This window comes from Rhipicephalus microplus, chromosome X (assembly GCF_043290135.1).
Source record: "Rhipicephalus microplus isolate Deutch F79 chromosome X, USDA_Rmic, whole genome shotgun sequence".
NCBI lineage: Eukaryota > Metazoa > Arthropoda > Arachnida > Ixodida > Ixodidae > Rhipicephalus > Rhipicephalus microplus.
The window spans coordinates 273,864,668-273,884,484 of NC_134710.1; the positions used below are offsets into that span (position 1 = coordinate 273,864,668).

Here is a 19,817-nt window from a genome sequence, read left to right on the forward strand (position 1 = left end):
TCACGTGGCTGTCTTGTTAACTTTCCGGAATGCCGTTTGGGTGGTGTTTGGGAAAAAGTGCATTTTAAAAGTGCCGCTTCTTCTTTCTATATCAAATTTGGTCTACGTATAAATCAATGGTTTTTCTGTAAGGTGTTTGTAGCTCAGTAATATTAGTGCATTTTTATTGGCACATACGCCTCCAAGAATTTAGTCAAAATGTGTTAAGTTTACCTTTTTTTTCTATTGCAATGCCCCGCTTCGTATGAATATCTGAGTAGTAAATACTTACTCCTCAAAAGACATATATATTATGAAAAAAAATTTTAGACCTCTAAAGTTGCTAAGCTTTACGAGAAAAAAAAAACAAACTTCGCAAAATTGTCAATTTTGTCCATATTTATACGTAATTTGCACCATGTGGCGGTCAAATGAAAAATTACCTTTATTCTTCAATCGAAAGAAAATAAACAGTTATTTTCAAATGGCAAATATTATCATTACATATGTGGTTTTAACGAATAAAATAATTTTTGAGGTTTACCATTGACGGCAATGGGGAATTTCAAGGCGGCAGCTGTCGTATGACCGAACGGGAAGGTAGTCCAATAGAAAAGTTCAAGAATTCTTTGCTTTCTTGAAACAAAAAAAAAATATAATGATAAAATTCGCCGTATGAAAATAGCTGTTTATTTGCTTTCGATTGAAGTATAAAGGTGATTTTCAATTGGACAACCACATGGTGCAAATTGCGCCTGAATATCAATGACAATTTTGCAAAGTTTGTGATTTTTCTCATAAAACTTGAGATGAATGAAATATAATTTCCCTCCAAATATACTTTCTGTGAAGTAAGTATTTACTACTTAGATATCCACACAAAGCGGATTATTGCAAGCAAAAAATGCAAACATAACACATTGTGGCTAGCCCCGCCGCGGTGGTCTAGTAGCTAAGGTACACGGTTGTAGACCCGCACGGGATTAAATCCCGGCGGCGGCGGCAGCTGCATTTTCGTTGGAGGCGAAAAGGCTGTAGGTCCGTGTGCTCAGATTTGGGCGCACGTTAAAGAACCCCAGGTGGTCGAAATTTCCGGAGCCCTTTACTACGGCGTATCTCATAAAATTATGGTGGTTTTGGGACGTTAAACCCAATATATAAACACATTTTGGCTAAATTCTTGGAGGCGTATGTGCCAGTAAAATTGCACAAATATTACTGAGCTCAAACACCTTATACAAAACCTTTAATTTATATGTAGACCGAATTTGGTATAGAAAGAAGAAGCGGTACTTTTAAAATAAATTTTTTCCCAAACAACACCCCAACGGCATTCCGGAAAGTTCAGAAGGCAGCCATGTGACCAAATATATTTTTTTTCAGAAATATTCTACCGTTTAATTGTTTTCGATGCAGTAAATCACCACATTTTTTTTTTCAAATACATTTGAGATAGTCGCCAAAATGGCTGGGGCGTTTGGCGGGGAATGATCCTCATGTGAAGGGCAGCGAAACCTCTTATAAGAGGACGCACCTAGGTGCTTTGTCGAAGAAAGCTTCTGCAAGTCTTATTGGGAACTCATGAGTAGATTGAGTGCGTGTGCTTATCTGTGATTGTACGAACCGTTTGAATGCTTGCTTAATAACTGTGTACATAACATTCCGCGTTCCACGACTGTGACAACATGTCACTGTCTTTAGCCAGGCTATGGCAATCACAGTTTGTCGTAAAATTCAGCATCTGGTTTCCTACCTATTGGCTCCATGCAAAGAAAGATTATTTGATATTTCATTACATCGGTTTTCTTGGCATGGTATGCAAATATAATTAAACGACCTTGTTTAACTACATAACCTTCCACGGTGTTCGTTTGAAACTGACTTGCCGGTGGGAATACCTTATAACGCGCCGTGTTAACACATTTGTAAATGCTTTCCCTTGATCGAGTCTCGTACGTGTTAGCGTATTTCCGTTAGCCCACTTGTCATTGCTCTATCACAGAGTTTTCCTACTTAATCCTTCCATTATTATTGAAATAAGGAAATCGGGTTGCACTCCGGACATTTTTCATAGACCAAACAATATGACTTACCCTCTACTATTGTTGTTCCTCTTTCAGGAGGCCCCTCACGATGGAGTGTCGCTGCCCGTCACGTGGCCACCGATGACGTGAGGCAAGCACGACGAAGCTGACGCGTGCGTAACGGGACAGCGATGGCGTCGTCTCCGCGGCGAGCACGATGGCCACTACTGCTCTCTCTCTGCGTCTACGCAGTGCTGCTGCCGGCCAGCAGGGCCTTCGACTGGGGTAAGTCCCGCATGAAGCGCAGCTTTTCCCACGCGTGGCCTCGGGAGACGCGTGGCAGAAACATGCGAGTGCAATGGGCAGCGCAGGTTTCTTCACGGCTCTCTCGCAAGTTCTTCGCGTTTTGTATGCATCATCAGTATGTTCAAATGGTTTATCAGTATGTTTAAGTTAAACAGACAGAGCACGCAAACACGGACCCAAGGGAGAAGGCAAGGCACCACGAACAAGACTAACATGAATGCCTACGAACAAGCTCAGCGCTCTGTTATTCTGATTGTGTCTTTTTCCCGGCTGAGGTGCCGGGCTAGGTTATCTCAGACGAGCTACCATACGAACATTTGTCTGCATATAGTTATTTTCTTTTCCTGATATCTCGTACCGTTAATCCAATTCTATCGGCCATTGATGCGTTTCGTGTCATCAGTGTGACCGAACGAATTATAGGCACAGAGGAAGATGAAAGAGAGTGAACGCGGAGCATTGCAGAGAATTAACCAGCGACAGCGACGAAAGCGAGTCGAGGAATGCTGGGAAACGTGCAGAGGTAGGATGAGGGGAAAAGCGGAGGAAGAATAAGGGGACCGAGAGAACGCAGCGCCACTTGACCGGTAACGGGCATACTGCTAAAATAGCGCGCCGTACGTATACAGTCAGCTAACCGATGTCTTCATCAGAATCATTTGCGGTGAGCGTGTCCGCTGATACCGCAACTGGAAACGAAGCAGCGCTTGCGTCTGTCTCCGGCGAACTCCTGTGAAACGCGCTCATGCACACACCAACTCAATGTGCCGCGCAACACATTATCTGAGCCAGCTACGATAACAGCACCATCCTCTTAATAATCTACGAAACTGCCTGAACCAGTTTTTTTTTCTTTCAGTTATTGAACGACACCAGTGGTTCACGCGCTTGCTGTGTCGCTGCTGTTGAAAAAGCTGTGCGATGCGTCTCTCAGAGACAACGACACCAGAACCCAAAGGTCGGCACAACCGCAATAATATTTGTCCTCATATGTCGCAAAATCAAAACATTTAGACAGCTCTGCTCAATGTTTTTAAATTTAGTAATCGTCGGTTATATATTTATGTGTGCTTTACTATTATGTATCTGGAACCTGTCATTTCGTCATTTCTTTAGTTCCTTTTTATTTCCTTTTTTGATGGTTATCTTAATCCTCGATTTCCGTCCCTTCCGCCCTGGTGTAGTCAAGCGTATATCGTCTCTCTCGGTCGCAGTTGTCAGCGTGCGTCCTCCATGTTTTTCTCTTCGTCATGTGCATCTGCGTGTTTTATATCAAATACTAATAACAACAATGCAGGCGTACCTTTAATGGCGTTCCCGTATGCATGCATTTTTGATAGTCGAGGGAGAATAACGATCCTTGATTTATTTTTTTTTCAGTTCACTAGGTGAACCAACTGATATCTTAACTATACGCTGATGAACAACAACAACAACAACAACAACAACAACAACAACAACAACAACAACAACAACAACAACAACATAATAATAATAATAATAATAATAATAATAATAATAATAATAATAATAATAATAATAATAATAATAATAATAATAATAATAATAATAATAATAAGCTCAACGAGCCGAAACCACAATCTCAAACATGAAGCACGCCGTAGTGGACTTCGGGTAATTTTGAATGCGTAGAACGCGGGAACTTTCCCTCCATCGAACTGCGAGCGCCACGGCGGGATCGAACCCGCCCGTTTCGTTAAGGCGAGCAGTCCAACACCGTATACATACCATTGCATCACAATGGTGGTGATGTGCAACATCACGCGCAAAGATTGCAACTTGTCCCTGAGTGGTACGTAAACGGTATGCGAATCACTCCACTGCTTCGTGGGGTATTCACGTTGCGCGCTGTTCGTCACTCCCGCTGGCCACCAATGATGACGTGAGCGAAGAGGGGCTCATGAATGTGTATACGTCATGCACACGCGCACTCTTAGTTTCATTTGATTTTTAGTTACTACGGAAAGGTAATTTATTGCGACGCCTAAATATTGAATAAATTTTCGCACGATCTATGGTTAAATTAGATAAATCTCTGCGACAAACGTGACGAGAAGTTTGGCTGGTCGCAACCAAGGTCGTTATCTACACCACCAGCTTATGTAGCGGTCGTCAGCTGTCTCGCGGTCGGGTCGCCACGGATGCGGTAATTTCCCCCTGTGACAGCCGCTCTTTCGAGCGCGCTGCCGCGAAAGAAGCCCCGCGGGCCGCACGTCTTAGTCACCACACAGATTACAACAATATGCATGCAACTCTTCGCCAGGCTCCGCGGAAACTTGATCGCGGCTAATTGTATAAGCAGCCCCCCACTTCGCTTGCGAGGTTGCCCCCTCCCGCTCGCTCTGTCAGTGCGTCATTTTGTTATCGTCCGTTAGCATCGAGCTAGAAGCAATCATCAGCCGCGGCTGATGTTTGCGCCGTTTATGCCACGCGGAGAAGGCGGCGCGACGTCTAACTTCTCGGAAGGCTCCACGATAGGATCGCTCCACTGCTGAGACTTTTTGGACATCGGGCGCCCGGCTGCGGCCCCTTCCCGTGAGAAAAAGAGCGCTTGCGGCTCACTGCCCACGCTCGGTACCGAGAAATAAGCCACGCCATTCGGGGGCTTGCAAAATGAAGGAAGCCGACTTGACGCTACTGTGACTGAATATATACGCTGTAGGATGTAACGAGTTCAAATATGGAGCGATCAAGGCTCTGCAGGAGGATTCTAAATCTAGCATTCGTTTGCTGGCGTACATGCGTTTCTGTGCATCCGTGGATGCGCGAGTTGGTAACGGTACACAAATAGCTATTCCATAGAATTCTGCAATTTCCGCGAAGCGAGGGGCGCGCAGGGTTTCTGTCGACGCTTCTCGACCAGCCTTACTCGTAGTTTTTCATATTCAGCCGTAACTTAACAGCGGTTCCTAATAAGTTAATTAGGTTGATTACCTCATAATAGTTGCGGTTCCTAATAACTCAAACTTTCATAAATCAGGGATTTAGCTCCATAAAAAGAGCGACACTGGTTCATTAATCATAGTACACAGTCGTTCATAGTCAGTTGTTATTGTTAAGGTGTTTTGGAATGTGCTGGGAAAGTTTTTCCTCTGCGCTTAAGAAGAATACCAGGGTATTCATTTTTAGCAATAGAGGCCTGAAAGCAACGCAGGGGTGATGAATGTTGTCGGAGGGAAAGGCTTATGATTATCACCTACACTTCCTGAAAGTTTAGTTGTACCTCATAATTTGAGATTACTATAGGCACAGTTATACATCTACTTACCGACACATTTCTGCGGCTGGGAATCAGGGCTCGTATTCATAAAAATCTTACGCTAAAATTGCTCATAATTGACTATCTCAGCTACTCACGATGCTTAACATTAGCAAAGCCGATCAGGAATACTTTTTTTCCCTAGTTGGTATAGCCTACTCTATGACATTACTTCTGGTAAAGACAACACGCCAAGGTGTGAATACGTTGCCTGCATGTCACCGTGTTCGTGCTTTATAGCAGCGGGAAAACGTCATACACAACGCCGATCAGCAAATGGTGAAATGCACCTACGAAAAAGAGCATTTGTGAGTTTCGACCCCTGGTTGTTAACGTCGTCTCCAAATTATTACTCGCCGACCGAGGCACGAAAGCAGCTTAACCTCTTTCATCCGGGGCGCCATAAAGACTCCCAGAATATGTCAGCACAGCGATATTCTCTCGTTTTGGGGCAACTAATTGCGAACTTATTGAAGCACTTACATAAATGTCGTAGTGTACATCGTATACCGACTGGTTTAACTGTCACAGTGATTTCCCGGGCGCAATTATTTTATTGACCAAACGGCATTGTGAGGTGTGATACAGAAAAAGGGACAATGTCATTTACAGTGCCACAGCCAGAGCAACTATGAGTCAAACACTGACCCGTTTGAACTGCAAACAATATTAGTGCGTTCTTCTTTGGGAATGAAATGCTGTGTGGAAAACAGTTTTTGGAAACGAAATGCTGTGTGGATCCTATGACAAGATTCATGTTGCCAAGATTATTCGCGGTTTTTTTTTAGTTGGCGGTTTATTTTTATTAATTGATGAGCGCACATTCTTGCAAAAGGAATACCTAATAAATGCGCATAAAAATTTAACCTATACAGTCATACAAACCAGTTTTGCCTCGAGATTATCGACATTTTTTTCCATGTTACTACTTATTTTGCCCATGTAGCGTTTATTTGCTTGCTTTCCTTTTTTGTTTTCCCTTTCTTACCTCTCATCTTCTTTTCATCTGTGTTTTCGTGTGTGGTTTGTGTATCCAGACATAATAATAATAATAATAATAATAATAATAATAATAATAATAATAATAATAATAATAATAATAATAATAATAATATAAAATAAATTCCTAGAGCAGTACCTTCACTGTTTAAAAGGATGTCGTAACTCATCAAATAACCGAGCTGTTTACAGTACAGACGGAAAGCTCCATGACTGTACGAGAAATAAGGCGGTACACCTTTCTCTGTCGTCTACCACCAACGGGTTCATTAGATAATGGTGACACTTAAAGACGGATCGTGTATATCATTATGCATCTACCATCAGGTACTGGTAGCTCAAATAAAAAAAAGCGCTCAATTGCTAAAAAAAGCACGTTGCGAGGCCGCAAAGAAGCCTTTTTAATTGCTAATAAGTGATTCCCGTGTTTCTTGTACTCCACAGATAATAAACGTGACTTTCTTCCTAAATTTTGGCCGCACGCCACTCGTATCTAGTGGATCTGCCTTCATATAGTGTGAGTAGCACAAAAATAGCAATATATAAATAAAGAGATCCCGAATATGACTACGCAAGACCTCACATGTTGTGCGTACCAGTTATCTCTCGACTCAGTATTCATTAAAATTACGCTTCCCCGAAGGTCACCAAGGGCGTCGATATACGTATATAGATAAACGTGTGAGATGTCTTCAGTATTGGATTAATGACGCACTTGCCCTATTCGGCTGCCCGTCTGCGCGTCAATACCGTGGGTTTCACACTCGTAACGACTTGGGCTGCCAGCCACAAATCATTCGGTTCAGTGCACAGACCGGAGGAGAAACTTAAGTAAGAAACAGGCGAGCCGCGCCTTCTGAGCGGAAACCGCGATTTTGATCAGCCAACCGGGCTCCTCGGTGACGAGAGCGTTTTAATGACGCGGATTGCGGCTGTCTGGTGGCAGGGCGGATCGGCGTCGGTTTGAGGGAGCCTTCTTCATCTGCATAGTGCGCGGGACGTTCACCCGCCAGTATACGTCTGCTTCCATCGAGAATAACACGAAAACATAGAAAAGGGAGTGCAGGATCGGGACACTTGCCAAGCCCGGTGCGATTCTCGAGCTCAATGAGACGTCAGGATGTGAGTAAGCGAGTGCGCTTACAAACAGACATGCGAGTGTTGCCCCACGGCGCGCCTTCTGCGGAGTGCCTTGCCGCCCCCTCTTTGACGGCCCGGCACGAAAGAGCCGACGCAGGCGGCGGAAGCGACCGTCCCTCCGGATGTTCGTGATCAGCACGGCCCGAATCGCCGACGAAAAGGAGACGACAGGCGCCCAACAAAGGAGCGCCCTGCTCGCACAACATCGCGCGCGCGCTGGATTACGGCCAGCGGCTGCACGGGGCCGCTACAGCTCGCATCTATATCCACACCGTATATCCAACCCGCTCGTTCTCGCGGCTGTGTAGGACATGTCATTGTAATCGATTGGCCATGAAGTATTGTATCCTATAGTCGTCAGACACAGGATTATATTTGGCCTGCACAAGCATCCTGACAGGTGGTGATGGGATGTTACCCGTTCGGATACGTTATAGCGAAACTGTACCAAACGGTATCCCAGCGGAAACGGAGCGGCTAACTTTCGAATAGCTCACGCGATCCGCTTTCTTTTTAGAGGAAGTGTAGGACTTTGGTATTGACAACTGCACGACAACATGACATAAGCGTCTGGCGATAAAAACGAACGGGAGGTACCAGGGGTGGTGCCAAGAGCTGGCACACCTGACCCGTGCCCCCCCCTCCCCTAAATATTTATGGGTACCCTGGGAGGTACGATAAAACGGACTCTTGTATTGCAGCGTACATTGGACGACCACCCTATGGTCAGAGCCTGGCATTTGAAGGAAGTGATCCGGCTTGCTACTTTGTACACATGGAAGAAGGAACAGTTCCCTCATTGTCAGAAATTTTTCACATGAACGCCTACTCTCTACACTTCGTGGTTATAGGTGTTCACATAAAGGAACGTCACTATGCGTGTCCTGTAAAAATCATTGATCTACTCAGGAGGCATATGCTTCAAACACCACCAAAGTAGTGTCCATATCGATTCGATGCACACGATGGGCATTTATTACGTCCATATAGTGCCTAATTTACGATTAACCGGGGACCCGCATGGCATGTATATGTAAAAAGCGGCGGCCAGCGAGGCAGGTATAATGTGTTCAAGAGGCCACTCTCCACTAAGGTTACTGCTGACCCTCATAGGCTTTGTAGGCTTGGAGGATCATCTCTGACCTTGATGTTAATTCATTTGGTGGTGGCCAAACGAAAGAAACGATATCTGCATATCACCAGAGTGCGACTCGCCCTGCCGCAAAACGAAGCTCGCGCTCTTTTCCCACGGACTCGCGGTTCGTGGCGTCTCGCTTCCCCAAACAAACTTGCGCCACTTCCTCCGGGTTTTCCCCAGCCTCGGTGCGAGGAAACATTCTTGTTGCCGCTTCTGCATTGCGCGCCTCACAAAGAGGACGTTCGACACCGCCGCGGCGCAAGAGAGGCGGCACACAAGAAAGGTCTCATTTTCTTTCTTCTTCGGTCCGTGCGGGCCTTTTTCAAGGAAAGGCGGCGCTTCTGGTGCGGCAGATGTGATTCAGCAGCGCGCGCCGGCGCAAAATATCCCCTCCGAGAAAGAAGCTCGGTGTCTGCCCGGAGAGCGAGAGAGACTTTCTGCGGTTCGCGTTGGGGCGCGAAGCCGACGTCCAATTAGACACGCTCCGCGGGGGTCTATTTTGAGTAAGGGCCCCGCCAGACAAATGCCGCCTCGGGGTCCGAGCCGCCCGCGTCCCTTCCCCCAGTGTCTCGGCACCTTCGAATGAATAAGGGGAGGGGGATAAGCGGCAAGCGCGAGACTCCGTAGGCGCGATTTTAATTGGAGCAACAGGGAAACGGCAACATTGCGGATCCCATTTCTCGAAGGAGAAAGACGACTGTCTCCGAGCGGCTGTCAAGTTGCGAGAACTTCCTCCCGCATAGAGCCACATGCGCCGATCTTTTTTTCTTCTGGTCAACCTAACAAACAAACGAAGGAGGGAAGTAAACAGTCAAACGTACGTACCGACAAAAAACAAATAATTTTTTTTCTTTGTTACGTGGTCGTATAAAGGCACCCATGCAGAGTGTACTTGACGCTCATAGATGGTACACGTTCAGTGTATGTTGGGGGTATGTCGATAAGCAGCACTATGACAAAATTCTTTTATTTCATTTGATTACATTATACGTAAAGATGTGGGGCCACACTTCGTAAACCTGCATGCGTTGAATGAGTTATAAGACAACACCTTTACCTGAGAACAAATTACGTATAGTCCAGCAGATGATCTCTGGCACTGATTGTATCTATACAAGAAAAGGTTATAGCTTCAAACTGCAAAAACCTTTCGATGGTGCCACTTACCTATATGTGGAGTATACTGGAAAGTAATTCACATGGCAAGGAGGGATACGGGGGCATAATTAGCTGGAAGTTCATGAAAAAGTTACGTTTTTTAACCACTGGCTGCAGTTCAGGGCTTTGTAGTCAGGCCCGGCTATCGATGTATACCTGCGGCCTCAAATGTCGACAACATGGATGAATCATCTCCCGTTCCTCCGTGAAACGAGAAACGAGTTCCTCCATGCTTGCGACAAGGCCATATATCATCGACGGGAGGATGATAATTGGCCATTGCTGTCAATGCATGGTTTCGCCAGGTACATCTTCAGTTTATTGAGTAATATTGCCAAAGTCCTCATTAAAAGCATGCGGGTGGATTCTGCGGCACGCGGGAATGTCTGCAGGATTGTTGCGAAAATAAATGTGATTCTTGTCTTGAGACAAAAAAGCAAAAAGAGTAACGAACATATGCAGTATAGTATACATTGAATGCTCCTGTGCTCAGTGAACACAAATGCGTCGGTAGCTCCTCCACTTTTACGAGATTTTTCCTTCACTTGTTACCTGAAAGAGCCTATTGAAGGATATCTGTAACAAGTCAAACTGACGGTGTAGGGGGCCGCGTATTTAAAGTTGGGAGGCAGGTGCTTCTCGTCGCAGCACGATTCAACCCTGTGCTCCTTCAGGTACGGGAAATGCACACTACGCAGAACTGTAAACACTATCTCGAGGGTTAACGGAACGCTCGTAGCGCTGAAAACGCTGGTCTGCGCAGTCCATGGACCCAACCAACCGGTCAGTGCGCGAACGTTCGTACCACGCCACAAAGCGCGCTGCTTTGTGCGGCCGGACGCAATATGAATCTCGTAGAGTGAGTACGGCTCCCTACCCTTCCCGCTGAGCAGGCAGCGCTGGTCGCGCATTATGACATTTGTGCCGAGGGGCCAAAACGGGCGCCCATCTCCGCGGAAAGTGCAGCCACGGCGACTCGATGTAATGCATTTCCGCACATCTGCCGATTCGAGCCACCCCTCGACAATTAGCTCAAGCTGGCACGGGGCTCCTCGAAGCCGCCGCGTCCGCCAAAAGCGTCGCTAAGCGCCCGGGCGGTCGCGATCCGTTAATTTTCAGACGCGCGAGCATGCCGACGGAGAAAGAGAGGCGTGTCGCGACTGCGAGCCCCGGTGTCATGTCCTGTGGTGGGGAGCACAGCGGAGACAGGGAGAGGACGACAAGCCCATTCCACAACTGGGCAATATCGGGGAGTGCCGCCTTGCTGGAGAGCGACCGCGCTGCAGTCGTCCTCCGCTGTTCCCTGGTGGGCATTGTCACGAGTACAGTGCTTGGGGCGCTTCTATAACTGCGTTTGTAGCGAGAGTGCCATGTCGCTACAAATGTGCCTCAGCGCGTATGTGCGTGAACACTTGCGTTCTTTCGGCGGTCCAAGACTCACCCAGTATACGCCCACTACGCAACGGGCCTCGCACAAGTCAGGTCTCCGTTTCTTTTCGCGTATATAATTTTCCCCAGAAAGTTTCCGTTCCTAAAGCGATTAAAACTTGGCCTTGGGCAAATAGCGTTGCCATAAAATTAAAGCCTTGGTTTCAGTGGTGTCACAAAGCAAAAGGCTTTCCCTCATTTCACCGCCATCGAGCTGGTACAATGCTGTGAAAAAACGGCAGTCATCATCACATTGATGACATTCTGAGAAGCACTACATGAACGCGGAAATGCGTACATGCGTTCAAAATTAAAAGCGTTTGTGCGTTTAACAGCCGTTGTTTACGTGATCACATCTCACACTTGGTCTTTTACGTGGCCAATAATTGTAAGTTGATTGTTCATTGATGCTTGTTGCAACTCATGGTGCACGTAAATAACCGGCTACGATGTCGCGGGCCTTTAAACTGCGCAGAATTCTCACACATCTTCATTGCGAGCAAACTTCAGTGGCTCAAATGTTTTGCAAGCCACGATTTGCGTTGCCTTTCGGAGCCAATTAGTGCAGATTTCATTAATCTGCACCCCTTTCTTCGACTCGATGCCTCCCTTCTTTCTAACAAGACTTGTGCATTTCGGTAGCCTCAATCGCTCAGAGCTGTGCGGGAATATGTATTCATAAATATGCATGCTAAAAATAATAAATAAATGTCCTTTCAGTTAATGCTAAGGAGAGCACAGGTAAAAAGATAATTCATGCTTTTGCGTTAAATTTGCTGTGAATTAACAACATTTGATTCTAATTTATTCAGCCTCATTCCACCTTTAATTCCGTTAAAGCCGATTCAGATTTTATTCACTTTATGCACATAATTATTATGTCTAACCATCTGACGTACATTGGCTACATTATTTCACTTTTTTTTATTGTATTTACCCTTAATAACCCTAAACGCTCACCTATGATATGTGAGTATGCACTACACTTGGTTTTCGGTTCCATTCATGATTTCAACGCCGGACGCCGGGATTTTTTTTTTCTCATGGACTTTATAAGGCTTTCACCTCAACAATGCGATTACGTTACGATCTGAAATGCAAACGACATATGATAGAGGTTGTCTTATGACGTGAGCTTAAATAAAGATTAGAAGAAAAAGCTTTAATGAGCTACTAATAGTGGCGCTTATACATACGATAGTGCCAAAGCGCGGGCTGAACGATGACGTGGGCTTCAGTACGCTTTTCGGCAAATATATGATGACGCATTCTGTGTAAACGATCTCATATTATGGTGTGCTAGGACATTTCAAGAGAAATAACTTTTTTTTTTTGGGAGACTAAGACAGCAAAAGAAACGAATGCGCCAACCTCTCCAACTTCATCATGTCAAATAAGAAAATGCGGGGAGTTCATATTACAGAGCGTACGTAAATTAAGTGGACAGAAAATGCGTCAATAAAACTTCGCAGCCACTTCCCCCATCCCACATTACACACACGTACTACGCCGCTCTCTGACTATACATGGCCGTCTGAAAACAAGTTTCGTACAAGATTTTCTTTTCGAAATGACATCACCTGTTGCCCACAGAACACCCAGCATCGGTTGATTCCACTGCAGCGAATAGGAGTACTTCGTATAGGAAACTAAATCGAGGGTTCAAATACCCGAATATATTTGGTTGTTCTGCACTTCCTCGTAGTGTGGGCGATCATATAGGGGTTGTATGGCTGAATTAGGTGTAGCTTAGTCTACAAATCCCCCATTTTCCAGCACTTAAACACCTCGACCGCTTTATTCCCGAAAATTTAAGCTGAAGTGAGGACACCATAAAGCTTTGCGAACTGTCAACTGGTTCAATCTTCGTTGTTTTGCAGTGTCGAGGCAGAAAAAAAAAGAATGCACCTGTGCCTGCATTCCCACCTAAACGTAAAAAGATGCATACTTATTTTATTTTCTTTTGGGGGAGAAAAAGGCGAATAAAAGTAAGTCACTTGACTGGCTAGATGAAACTACGCCCAACGTTTGAATGGGCCGTGTTAATCTGCTTTCCTTATGGCAAATAATTTCTGTGCCGCACACTACAACCACCGTGGCGCCACGCCAGCGCTGGTACCCGGCATATCGCCGCTGCATGGCTACTACCGCAGGCTTCCATTAGGCGGGTGGTGTATAGCGCCATACTGAGACTCCGGTTAGCCTGGCGGGGCAATTTCTGCGAACGCTGGGTTGCGATTCAGCCAATCGATTTTATACTGCCGATGCACGCCTGCAAACCCCCCCTCCCCCTCCTCTTTTCGTATTAAACCTTTTCCTAATGGATCTTGGGCGGCGGGAACGTCGTTCTCCATAAGGGTTCCACTCTGAACGCTATCTCTTCGTCTTTCTTTTTGCATTCCCTTTTGGCTATCCGCCGTGTATACTCCACTGAAACAGCCTTACTCTACTCGATTTGATGGAAGGTTGTCGGTGCGGTTGTTTAGTATCCATTTGGCGTGCGCGCGAACACATGTAGTGTTTTTGTCGTTTTTTTTTTGCCCGTTGCTTGGTTCGTGTTACTACCACAAACTTCATTACCTTCCACGTGCTTTTTTGACGTAGTTGTACTTCTTTCACCTAGTCAGTAATGTGAAAATGCAGTATGGAGGTAATAATGACTAAAGTTGAGAAATGCTGTTTTTTGTTTCCGAAAAAATTCTTACACACATCGGCTGTCCAGGTATAGTATGTAACTGACAGTTGGTCTGTTGGGAATTTCCCTTACCTTACTGTGAACGCAGGCATGCGTGGTACTTATCGCTGTCCTCAATGAGTTGAACGAGCCAAGATCGGTGGTTTAGGTTGTTGCTTTAATTAATCATACATTCGAAAGTGGTGTTTGAGCCCTAAAGAGGCACACATGCCCAGGTGAAAAAGAAAGCTAGATAAGAGTTAATGAGAAAAAAAAAGGAAACATACAGTTACACGAACACGTGTGATCGCCGCACACGATTCAGTGGAGGGGGGGGGGGGTACAAAATATTCGGCGAATCCCACTTACCTTGGGAATGGATGTTATGCGAAGCATGCGGAAGGAAGGCGACCGTGTTGTAATTTTTGCTATGAGCGACACGTTACGAATCGCCGTTAAATATCTGTGAAAATATACGGACAGACACGTGTTGAACAGTCGCACATGCTTTATATAACGAGTTATTGACACTTGCGCAACGATGTCAACAGCAACATGAGTATTAGCAACACGATAAGGGGCAAGCTGCTAAATGTAACGCTTGTACTCACGAGGGTGGTAGCCCTGGACACTACTGCCTAAATTAACTTCTGTGGATGACATTTCACTACAACTGACGTTAACTCGACGAGACGGGTGTATGATATGTGTATATATGTAATATTTATAAAATTGGACCGCCAGCATTGCAACCGATTGATGATTGATTGATTTGTGGGGTTTAACGTCCCAAAACCACCATATGATTATGAGAGACGCTGTAGTGGAGGGCTCCAGAAATTTTGACCACCTGGGGTTCTTTAACGTGCACCCAAATCTGAGCACACGTGCCTTTCAACCACAAATGACGTTTCACCAACATTGCATCTGTATTTTCCCAAAGCAGTATACCGAGACGTGGCGTGGCTATGTGGGGTAGAATACTTGACTGCCACGCACAATGCTTGAGTTCAATTACTGCTGGAACCCTGATATTCATCGGGTCAACGCTGCCCGTGTCAGTTTTTCTTAACGCTTTCGCATTTAAAGTACCCATGTCTGTTGTCGCCGTTCCTGACTACTATACTGTGAATCACCTGTGACACATACCCGCATACCGGGGCCACTGTCTGGCGGTAAATGTTTGACAACGTACGCAACGGGATTGTGACAACATTCATGTCACGACCTGCAGGTCATATTCGTCGAACCAAATTACCCTTTCATACTAATTTTGGTTCACACCAAGTTAAGGGGGGGATCACGGGAGCACCCAGACGTAAGCGGCTAGATAGATAGATAGATAGATAGATAGATAGATAGATAGATAGATAGATAGATAGATAGATAGATAGATAGATAGATAGATAGATAGATAGATAGATAGATAGATAGATAGATAGATAGATAGATAGATAGATAGATAGATAGATAGATAGATAGATAGATAGATAGATAGATAGATAGATGTAGGTAGGTAGGTAGGTAGGTAGGTATAGGTATAGGTAGGTACACAGACAAACAGACAGACATACACCAAAAGTGCCTGCAGTATGTAAAAAATCCTTCGCATTTAAAATCAAGAACATGTTGAAGCGCGTGCAAACACGTACAATAAGCTGTCTTTCGCGTAAGAGTGAAATCACTGTAAAGAGGCCGAGAACAGGCATATAAATTTACTTATGCCGAAGGGTGTACCTCCGTAACTATATTCATAGCTGTGTACAACTTGACGCTTGACTACGCAACAGGCTCAGACCTGCGTATTGATGCGTCTGCTACAGTATTCAATAATGCTATAGTATACAATTTATGCGTCTGCTACAGTATGCACAAATAACAAAAAAATTACAATCCACTCTGATTTCCGCAATAACCAAGCGCAGTAATGATGCCATGTGATCTTGTACAAATTCGCCCAGTTTTTTTTTTCGCCTTTCTTAAGTGCCTGCCTTTACGAGTGCCGCCCCTCCCCCCGTTGCTTCTAGGTACAGTAAGCGTGTTGGCCAGTTGTAACAATTCAAATGAATAGCACTGGCGTACGACGATAATCAGTCATGGCCAGAAGCCTCGAGGTTGCTCAGAACATTCGAGGTGCATTAGATTACTTTTTATTAATAAAAGTTGGTGTCTTTCCTCGAATTTTCGTGAAATGGCAATGTGGACTGCGTGCCGAATAAGACATTTCTGATACCGTGTGAACTAATAGCACGTATGTATATACTGTGCAACCTGTCCAATTTTTTCATGTTGTTCCAGCTAGTCGATGAAGGCATGAAACAGAGATGGTTCCGAATTTTCGTGCGGCGTGAATCATTTTCAGCAACGTTGGCCTTTATAGTGTCAGCAACTCGCACTAGTTTGAGGAAGCGGTACGTGTGGTGGAGAAGAAAGCAGCGATCGGCCGGAAGTGGAGAAATGCAAGCGTCTCCGAAACTCAGGCACACGCAGAGCCAGAAAGGTTCCGATACTCTGTAATCTTTCCTGCTCGTTTTTTTTGTTCTTTTTTTATTCATTCCCAATAGCGGTGGAGAAAATAGCAGAGCCACGACAACGACAAGGGAGGCAGTGCGGCGGCGGCGCCATTGCAGAGCCCCCCTTTTCCTTGCATTCGTCTTATGATTTCCATTCGTTCCTTTCTTGGGAACCCCTCCGACGCACGCTATAATAGTCTGCCAACAGCACATGCACACACAAATGACGATCGGTCCCGTTCTTCCCTTTCCCGGCGGGATCTTAGAAAAAGAGACGAGCCATCAATAAGCAGCAAACGGTACATCAAAACGCAAGGAGTAAAGGAGAAAATAAACGACGCTGCAACGAGGTCAGAAAAAGAAATCAAAACGACCGTCACCGGCGAAGGCCTATCCACCGCTACTTCGAAATATTCCTCCCTCTCTTTTTCCCCCTCCGTTTTCCTCCCTTTTTCTTTTGCTTGCGTGATGGAGGCTTCCAGTCTTGGAACATCTCCTCGGTAATATCTCTCTGCTCGCGCGGCGGTAACCATTGTCTGCACGGGAACCCCGGGTTGTCCCCGCTGTCTGGCGCGTCGAACGCACTGAGCACGCGTGCGCGCGCACGAGCTCGCGGGGAGGGTAGGGCTGGGTTTGTGCGTTCGAAGGGGAGGAGGGGTGGTGATCCGAGCCAGGCGTTGCTGTGGCAGCCCGAAAGATCCTCGTCCCTGGAGCTGCGAGGCTCAGCAGGCGAATTGACCGAGAGGCTTCTCGCTTGGCTGGCGACGAGACAAGTTCCTCTGCCGATCGTCGTCGTCCACGGAGGAGGGTCTGCCAAAGCCACGAGCAAGAAGTGATGAGCCTACGCCATCTTCGCCCGGGCCAGCCTCAGTAGGCGAGCTATTGGAGGAAGCAGCCAGCGTGAGATTTGACGCACCACCGGCAGCAGCAGGATCAGAAGCGGGAGGAGGATGAGAAGCGCCCGTTGGTGAAGAGATATGGCATCATCCCTCCTGCCGGGGAGTCGCCACCTTGGTGACGACGGCGCCGCAATGACCGCTATGATGAATGGAGGTCCTCGAGTGGCTATGGGCGTCCTCTGATGCGTTCTGTGGCAAGCGCTGCGGTTAGCCGCTGCGTCGGGTGCCACGTAGATAACGCGATTGTCTCCGGTTGTAGCAGCCAGCGTGGCAGCGTCCGTCTTCGAGGGCCGCGGCGGCGGCGTTTGATACATTCTGCCGCCTATGCCACCGACAACCATGCCCAGGCGTGCATATCAGATTCTGAATAAATCGCCGCGCACCCGACAGCAGGTCCGGCATGGCTGGTGTGCGCGCGATGTTGGATTCTTGTAAGTTCGAATTGATAACTTTCCTCATTTTATGCTTCTTCTGAATGTATAGAGCTGGGTTGATAATTCCTGTCATGGTAAGACATCTGTTTAGAGTTGATACACCTAACTAATTTAGAGCTATTATACCGGAAGCAGTGGGCCCACGTTGGGCGCCAAATGTAGGCTCAGGGCCAAGGGTCGGCTGAAGCCCTCAGAAAGTAGACATATAGTGTGAAAGTGCATCTTTACTATCCCGAGACCTAGGCTCAACTGCCGGCCGCCGTTCCACCCTAGCTATACCGATACGCACAGAACCAACCACGGTGTTACCCACAAGATATATCTCCGTCATTTCTCGAAATTACTGACAGCATGATAGGCCGAATGAAAGAGACATGTATACGTGATCGTGTAAACACAGCGTGGCATCTGCCAGACGTCTGTCAGCGAGATGGCTGCGTTATACCTTGCCAATCGCGGATAAACATTCACGATTCAAATTGCGTCGGCAAGCAGGGTACAAAAGGCGCTCCGCATCTCGAAGTGTCGCATCGCACCTCCTCCCTTCATAATGCTCCCGAAGTGGTCTTTTCCATAAAAAGGACGCTGCCGGTGAAACAGGGGGCGCGGGCAGTGCGCGTGGAGAATGGATGCTGCTACAGCTTCCTGGCCTCTCTGCCCTCGAAGGCCGGTCGCCGCAGGCGGCAGAGGGCGAACATGCGCGTCCTGAGCCGGCCGGCCCTTGAGCATCGCCTCGCGCAACACAGGCCCCATGCTGCGCAAATAGGAAACAGCGGGACCTGGGGCGACAAAGGAACTCCCGCTTTGCGCGGGGCTCACTCTTGCTCTCCCGAGGAGGCCCGAAAGCGCTGCTGGAATCTTAAAACGCGTGCGTCCGGTCGCCGCGAGAGATCAGACGGGCGCGGCACTGTGCGGCGGCTATATTGGGGCCCACTTCACGCGTCCCAGGAACGCTGTTTTGTGGGGCCTGCTACATGATGGATGGACGGCGCAGCCTTTCCGCCGTCGATGCAGCGTAGCTTATATGCCTTGCCGATGCTGTGTGTGCCGCGGTTTGCGGTACGAGGCCGCGAATGGTCGCAATTACCGCTACAAAGAAGCGCTACTGGTCTAGACGGATCGTCACTGACCGACATGACGCCGGGGATGAGTGCCAGTGACTTTCAAGTGAGTTGCAAACGGCGTACGGGAGAGCAGCAGTAAGCGGGGAGAAAGGCATCTGTTTTACTTGGACACGCTCGCGGGTTTCGTTGCACTCGCTCTCTTGGAGCGATCTCCAGAATTTCGATGCTCTTGCAGTGGTGTGGGCAAACACCGACTCTATTTGTGGCTATATATGAAAATAACGCAGCAAATGTTGAAATTGATTAAGAAAAAAAACATACAAATTAGTGTGCCTGGGATTCAAAATCTACACCTTTGTGAGGTTGAGCATTAGGCTAACTGGTTCAACGTGATTAAGAATGCAACCCAATCAAAACAAACAAACAAATAAAGCACAGAGCAGAACTAGTGGAGATGGACGCAAAGAGTGTATGCATTTGCCTACGAAGTCATACGCTATATGCACCACGCGCCGAGTTGCTTCTCTTCCACTCTTTCCAAGTTAATGAATATAGACTTGGTCTTCAGGAAATAAAGAACATTTGCGGACTATAGTGGGAACGCGTGCATGGTCAGGGATTCTGTGTGTTTGCCTGCATTGCCCTGAAGTATTAGGATATCGTGAATGGGGCAAAGAAACCTTAGTGCATCAATGAGTTTGATTTTTCTCCATTATTCATGATTTTCGATTTTCATGTGTCCACAAACATCTGATATTTCACTGCTATAGTCTTCCGAATT

The 19,817-nt window shown here is 46.6% G+C and overlaps 1 protein-coding gene across 3 annotated transcripts in view; it reads left to right on the forward strand.

Annotated features, from left to right (window-relative positions):
• The window catches only part of Ddr (discoidin domain-containing receptor 2), a 279,939-nt gene that overhangs the window by 146,177 nt on the left and 113,945 nt on the right, over positions 1-19,817 (forward strand). For all 3 annotated transcript variants that reach the window (XM_075879176.1, XM_075879177.1, XM_037414002.2), the window contains exon 2: positions 2,100-2,288. In XM_075879176.1, the coding sequence (XP_075735291.1) occupies positions 2,195-2,288 (94 nt within the window). In that variant the 5' untranslated portion in view covers positions 2,100-2,194. The remainder of the gene's footprint in view (positions 1-2,099; positions 2,289-19,817) is intronic.